Source organism: Carcharodon carcharias, chromosome 9 (genome assembly GCF_017639515.1).
Source record: "Carcharodon carcharias isolate sCarCar2 chromosome 9, sCarCar2.pri, whole genome shotgun sequence".
Classification (NCBI taxonomy): domain Eukaryota; kingdom Metazoa; phylum Chordata; class Chondrichthyes; order Lamniformes; family Lamnidae; genus Carcharodon; species Carcharodon carcharias.
Window position 1 is genome coordinate 83659631 of NC_054475.1, and position 7772 is coordinate 83667402.

The 7772-nt window shown below is 42.0% G+C and overlaps 1 protein-coding gene across 5 annotated transcripts in view; it reads left to right on the plus strand.

Annotated features, from left to right (window-relative positions):
• The window catches only part of klhl13 (kelch-like family member 13), a 200198-nt gene extending 197492 nt beyond the window's left edge, over window positions 1-2706 (plus strand). For all 5 annotated transcript variants that reach the window (XM_041195907.1, XM_041195908.1, XM_041195904.1 and 2 more), the window contains one exon: window positions 1014-2706. In XM_041195907.1, the coding sequence (XP_041051841.1) occupies window positions 1014-1501 (488 nt within the window). In that variant the 3' untranslated portion in view covers window positions 1502-2706. The remainder of the gene's footprint in view (window positions 1-1013) is intronic.
• Window positions 2707-7772: the final 5066 nt, after the last annotated feature.

A 7772-nucleotide genomic window follows, 5' to 3' on the forward strand; every position in this document is an offset into this window, starting at 1 on the left:
TTTTGGTGGCCTGTAATTCTATTTTCATTCATGAATTAAGATGTACCCATATGGATAGAATCCTTTGCAAATACTGCTGCCCATATCCCTCTTTCACCTCCCCATCCTGAAAATGTCATAACGTGGAGTATTGGGTTCTCAGCCCCATCCTTACCAGCAGTAGCTCCGTTATCACTGTTGTGTTATATTCCTTCATAATCATTAATGCAGCTAAACTCAGTGTGTTTAGTTCTAATGTAATTAATGCCTGTGCTGCAGGAAAGGTGTGAGGAATGTTAGATGAACGGGCTTGGTACGCAGTGCAATTTCAGGAAGTTTTCTTGTAAATTGAGCCTTCAGATCCAAGGAATTATAATGGCAAAAAACCTTAAATTATGTGGACAGGTTGCATTGCTTAGATTTGTATTCCCTTTAATGTAGATGGTTAAGGTTTGGTCTAATTGAGTTGTTTGAAGTGATGAGAGGATTTGATAAGAGTAGATAGAGAGACATTTCCTCTGTCCAGAACAGGGGCGGCAGGCAGATTAAAATTAGAGCTCAGCCATTCAGGGGTGATATCAGGAAGTGCTTCCCTACATGAAGGGTGGTGGAAATCTGGAACTCTGCTGAGTTTTCTGACCCCACAGCAGCAGTTACTTTTAATTTTTTTAATCCTTTCACAGGATGTGGGTGTTGCTGGCTAGGCCAGCATTTATTGCCCATCCCTAATTGCCCTTGAGAAGGTGATGGTGAGCTACCTTCTTGAGATTGATCAGTTTTTTGTTGGGTAAAGTTATTAAGTGTTACAGAACAAGGAAGGTAAGTGAAGTTAAGGTACAGATCAATCATGATCTAACAGAATGGCAGAAGGGGCTTGAGGGACTGAATGGCTGCTTCTTGTTCCTACAAGCATATTCTTAAATTGATGCAGACCTTCTACACTTAACTGATTGCCATTTTAATTTTTTTTGCAGTAAATGAACTTTATAAAAGCAATTTTTCCTAACTCTTCTGGATTTCTTCTTGTTCCACAGGTGGGATTACCCATGACACCTTCCAGAAAGAACTCATGTGCTTTGACCCTGATACAGACAAATGGACCCAAAAAGCTCCGATGACCACAGTTCGGGGCCTCCATTGCATGTGCACCGTTGGAGATCGCCTTTACGTCATCGGTGGGAACCATTTCAGAGGAACCAGTGATTATGATGATGTCTTGAGCTGTGAATTCTACACACCCGCCCTGGACCACTGGACCCCAATTGCAGCTATGCTGCGTGGGCAAAGCGATGTAGGCGTGGCAGTCTTTGAAAACAAGATCTACGTGGTGGGAGGGTATTCTTGGAATAACCGCTGCATGGTGGAGATCGTTCAGAAATACGACCCGGAGAAAGATGAATGGCAGAAGGTCTTTGATCTCCCCGAGTCACTGGGAGGAATTCGAGCATGTACTCTCACAGTTTTTCCACCAGAGGAAAATACTGGATCACCTTCCCGAGAATCACCTCTCTCTGCACCTTAGAAAAAGAACAGGACTGCTCTAACTTCAGCTCTTACAAAGAACTCATTTGCACAGCATCATAATTAATATCAAAGATTTTCTGCCTATTTGCTCGGTAGTAACTATAGTAGGCAGTGACACGAGTATAATTACAAAAACAGTGCATTGAGTTATTTGTGCAGTACTGTTGACATCGGTTGTCCGCCTGTTACAAGAGACATAATAATATATATATGTCCAGGATTGAACTCTGTCTGAAAAAGTTTAGTGATTTTACTGTTATACAGTGTGATTTCTTTGGGGGGACAGTGCAGTACTGAGGCTTTCTCACTATGGTTCATTTAAAACAATTAATTACTAACCTATGGGTGCATCTTCATTGCCATGGGCTCCCAAGATCTCAAAATACTTTCATACCATTCATATAGATGTGGGAAGACAGCCTGTCACATGGCTGTTTTCCATTAAAATGTTGACCCAAGTTAATTGGCTGCCCCATCTATCTGAATTTAAGGGACACCTATCTTGTCTTTTGATATTAAGTTAAACGCAACGCTGATGGATTGAATTCCAGTACGCAGTATTTGTGCTATCATCATTTCACTTCTGCTGAATTCAGAAAGCTGACCAGTTTAATTCTGAGCTGATTAGCTTTAGCCTTCTCCTTTGTTTGTTGTACAGGTCACTACTGTGCTGCATCTCTCCTTTGCACATTTTGGTTGATGAGATTATTTAGCACACTGTGTGGCAACAGTAGGAGTGTTGCTGAGCTCAGTGAACGTGAACTATGATGCTCAGCATTTTTTTTTGTTCAATAAAGGTTTAACTGAAATCAACAGGCCTACATACTTCCTAACTTGCATCCTTCACAAAACATCCTTAATGCAAATTATGATATCTACTTGCTTTTATCTGTTTGCTGTTTTTTGCCTTTAAGCTGATTAATGGAATTTAACTTCACAAATTTGGTTTTGAAGGAATAATCTGACAGCTCCAATTCTAACAGCAAGGCAGACAATAGCTGTAAAAAGAAAGGATTATGCCAATGTTTTGAGTGTAGCTCCTTCATAAAAGCCTTTGTGTTTTTATTTCAGCCTAAGATACTTCAGGTATTTATATTTGCAGTATTGTGAGAGCGGTACCATGTGTTCCCCAGACATTCTGCTGTCCAAGGAAGCTGATATTTGTACTTTTGTTTTTTAATGAAAATGATTTTGTTTTCTTAACTCTTCTGTTCATTTTTTCTGTCTGTGCAAAACCATGTCAGCCCAGAACTAGATCTAAAGAAGCCTCAACTCAGAGTTCCTGTTGATGGACCTGCTGAGAGTTGGTGGGTTTTCTGCTCAAGAAATGCAGGAGAAACTTTGTAAGCCCATTATAAGAGGCTTTTTAGCGCCGTTTTCTAACTTGGGGTGCTCTGAACCTGGAATGTCGGCAACCAAATGATGAAAAGACTCGAAGCTTTTGATATATGGGCATGCAGAAGAACGCTTATTATATCCTGGAAAGAGAGAGTAAACAATGAGAATGAGAGAGAGTGAAATGCAGAAGAGACATGATAGACACCATCAAGAACTGAAAACTGAGTTATTTGACTGTCTGACAAGGCGCGATAATATTAGAATCCCACTTGATGGGTGAAAGGAAGTGAGAAAGAGCAAGAGTTTCTTGGACAAACAACATCAAAGAATGGGCAAACATGAGCTATCAGGAGGTGAGGACAGCTTACAATAGAAAGAACTGGTGTAACATTGCATCTAACCCTTAGCAAGAAGGAACCTGAAAAAAACTTCAGTGTTCTCTGAGGAGAGTCCAGGTAGTTTGCAAGTTTATAGGATTTCTAGTTTTTCATCAAGTTTCTGCTTTATTATCACTATTTGACTTAATAGCACAGTTATTCTGTTGTGATTGATAGGATCAGTGTGTTACTGTTGACAGGGTTTTTCTGGTACTGTGTCAGTGTTGACATGGAGACCCCAGGAGTGTGTCAGTATTGGTGGGAAGCCGCCGGGTGTGGGTCACTATTCACAGGGAGACCCCGAGAGTGGGTCACTATTCACAGGGACACCCCGAGAGTGGGTCACTATTCACAGGGAGACCCCGAGAGAGGGTCAGTATTCACAGGGAGACCCCGAGAGAGGGTCAGTATTCACAGGGAGACCCCAAGAGTGGGGCAGTATTCACAGGGAGACACCAGGGGTCTGCTGGCATTTATAGGAGGTCCCCAAGAATGCGTTAATATTTTCCAGGGCCCCTAGGAGTGCACCAACATTTGTAGGTGTTTGCTGGAATTACACCAATATTTGGAGGAGGTCCCAAAGAATGTCAGTGTTTGATGGTCTTTTGGACTGCGCCAGTAGTTGCAGGGAATTTCTCAGACTGTACCAGTATTGCAGGGAGCTTCTGGGAATGCATCAACATTGCAGGGAGCTTCCGGAAATGTGCCAATGTTTGCAGGGAGCCTCTCGGAATGTGCCAGTGTCTGCAGAGAGCCGCTGGGAACGTGACTGTATTTGCAGGGAGCTTCCTGGAGTATGCCAGTATTAGCAGGGAGTCTCTTGGACTGCGCCGGTATTTGCGGGGAGTCTCTTGGACTGCGCCGGTATTTGTGGAGAGTCTCCTGGACTGCGCCGGTATTTGCAGGGCAGTCTCCCGGACTGCGCCGGTATTTGCGGGGCAGTCTCCCGGACTGCGCCGGTATTTGCGGGGCATTCTCCCGGACTGCGCCGGTATTTGCGGGGCATTCTCCCGGACTGCGCCGGTATTTGCGGGGCAGTCTCCCGGACTGCGCCGGTATTTGCGGGGCAGTCTCCCGGACTGCGCTGGTGCTTGTAGGGATATCCGGGAATGTGCCAGTATTTGCAGGCAGTCTCTCCAAGTGTGTCAGTGTTTACAGGGGTCCCCATACTCACAAACTCGTAAAATGCTGGTTTATGTAGTTTCAATGTTGTCTGCCAACTTCAGGCTTTTCTGCTTTAATTTATTTTTTCCTGTCTGAAAATGGACAGGAACAAGATATGTAACAAAGTAATACCAAACACCGTTAAAGATCCCATAACTGGTGTGTAATAAAGTTCTGAGTGTTAAAAGATCGCCCTGAAAGAGAAATAAACTGGATATTTTACTGCTTTAATACTCTCTGCACTGCCTTAAATTTGCCCTGAGAAATTCTCTCTACCGCAATCTATGTTTCATCGTCTTACAGTGATGGTATGACTTAGGGCACCAGTTAACTTGGTTTATGTTTATCTGAACAAGTGTGCTGGGAAACGTGAGTAGTTATTTGAAAACTTTAAAGAAATTAATTTGAGATTGGAAGAATTCCAAATTTCTGTCTTGGCTGATGCCCTGAAACCAGGGACTGTAACAGTTGGGTGCCTAGGATCAAGAGTGTATAGTTTACAGGTCATTGTCATGGAGGAAATGGGAGGGACACAGCAATTACACTGAAAGAGAAGCAGGACAATGGAGAGAGTGGAGTGTTTCTGTTATGATGCCATGAAAATGGTGTCAATATTTGGGGCTGGAGGACAGGGGACACAATTAGTTGAAGGATATAATGACTATCAACATAAATTTGGTTTTCAGTTTCTAGAGCAATGATTTTTATTTATTTGACAAACCTGATTTATTAGATGTCAGACTCTAACTTTAGAACAATGAAAATGTTTGCTTCGTTATTAACGCCTCTGATTTCTTTAAATTAATTCTGATATTCAGTTAGATCATGGATGATCTGTCTCTACTCCATTTACTCACTTTAACTGTTGAAACACTTACCAAATAGAATAGGTAGAGAAAAACTGTTCCCACTGGCAGGAGAGTCAGTAATCGGAGGACACGCATTATGATGATTGACAAAAAATCCAGGGGAAAATCATTTTTTTTTACATTGATTTGTTACAATTTGGAATGCACTGTCTGAAAAGGGTGGTGGAACAGATTCAGTATCAACTTTCAGAAGAGCAATGCTGTTCTGCATTGCCCTGGAAAGGGAGTGGAATTAATTGGATAGTGCTTCCAAAAAGCCAAATGGACATGATGGGCTGAACGGACCCCATCAATGATTGCGAATGTCACTAAAAATAATTTGAAAAATGTTTCCCATCTCTGAATCCCTTTCATTTTTTGAACTTGTCTATCTGGGGAGGTTATGCTGTCCATTAACATGAATTTCAGGACCAATGATTCCCTCAACTACCTATATTATCCTTCTTCCCTCTCTGCTTGTAAGGATTTTCTTCCCACCTCCCAGTTTGCTCTGTTTCCATCACATTCCACACAAGATCTTCTGAAGTGTTCTACTGTTTTCTCAGCTGAGGATTCCCCTCCACTGTAAATGATTGAATCCTTGACCAAGTCAATCCTATTTCCTGTACTTCTGCTCTCATCCTTTTTATCCCCTCCCAAAAATGTGATTGGTTTCCCTTTCCCTCACCATCCACCCCACCAGCCTCTGCATTCGGCAGATTTTCTTCCATCATTTCTACCACCTAGAGTGTGATGCCACCACCAAACACAACTTCCCCTTTTAGCGTTTAGATCAGGACCAATCCCTCTGTGACACCCTGGTTCACTCTTCCACCAGTCTTAACTCCCACTTCTTTTCCCCTAGAACCATCCCATGTGAGTTCAGTAAATGCAAATAAATGCTGGCCTAGTCAGCGACACCCATATTCCATGAAAGAACAAAAAGAATGCAACTGCTGCCCGTTTATCACTCCCCAAATCATTGACCAGGGCCTAAACTCCCTCTGCGAGAGATTGATTTACATGTATTCCCTCCAATTGAGGATACTTTATTTGCTGCTTATGACATAGTCTCCTCTACATCAGGGAGGTCAAGCACAGTGATTGTTTTCATCATCCATTTTGTCTGTAAGTCTAGTGTCGAGCTTATGGGTGCTTGTCATTTTAATTCTCCATCCCATTCACATTCCAGAAACAGCACTTAATCGTTCGATGAGGTATGCCCGACTTTATTACTGACTCTTGACAACTTTTGACTTCATCAAGAGCTCTTATTTTCTCTTGAACAGTATATGCTGGCAATGTTGGACAGCTGTGCCAGCATTTTTGGGTAGGAAGACAACATGCTCTCCGCTTTGCCATGTTTTCATGCATCTCCCCTCCAACACAGCTACCTGGTTCATACATCCTCTTCTATTTTCTCTCACCTCTTGTGATTATCATTTCTGTCAGTTAACCATCTTATGCCTCCAGCTAATTATTTGCCAGCCATTAGGAACAGGAGTAGGATATTGCTGAAAAAAGAGACATGTCGAAGCTTTTTGTCTTGCACTCATCAGGACACTTCGCAAGAGCACCAATATTAGGGGTAAACAATAATTCTCATATTGTATAAATTGTTGTTTTCCCTTTATATTAGTATTCTTGCCAAGTGTTCTCATGAGTGCAAGATGAAAAGCTTAGACATGTCTCTTTTTAAGCAATACTCAAGTTCTTTATTACCAAGTGACTCGGAGTAGGTTACTTAGCTTCTCAAGCCTGTCCCAACATTCAATGAGATCAGGGCTGATTTGCACCTTAATTCCATCTACCCATCTTGACTCCATATTGTTTTACACTCTTGTCTCGCAAAAACCTGTAGATCTCATATTAGAAATGAATAATTCTAAAAATCTGCAGCTTTTTGCATGACAGAGTTCAACACTTCAGCACCCTTTGCATGAAGATGTGTTTCCTAAATTCTCACCTAAACTGCCTGCCTCCAACTTTAAGGTTTTTCTCCTTGTCGTATCTCCGCGATCAGTGTAAATGATTTTTATCTCACCTGTCAATTCCTTTCAAAATCCTAAAAGCCTGATTCAACTGAATACATGATTCATTCATGTAATCTCTCTTTATAATCTAACCTTTTGGAATCATGTTAACATTCCAGTGAATCTGCTCTGCATTCCTTCTGAGGCCAGTATATTCCTTCTAAGATGCCCTTTTGAATGCCTCGATTGAACCTTGGTCCACCACACTTCCAGGCAGTGCATTCCAGACCTGTACCATTCACTCTGAAAAAGTTTTTTCTCACATCGCATTTGCTTCTTTTACAAATCACTCTAAATCTGTGCCCTCTCATTCTCAAACCTTTTACAAGCGGGAACAGTTTCACCCTATCATCCGCAAACTTTGAAATTGGCCCCTGCACACCAAGATCTAGATCATTAATATATATCAGGAAAAGCAAGAGTCCCAATACCGACCCCTGGGGACCTCCACTACGAACCTTCCTCCAGCCCAAAAAATATCCATTAACCATTACCCTGTTTCCTATCAC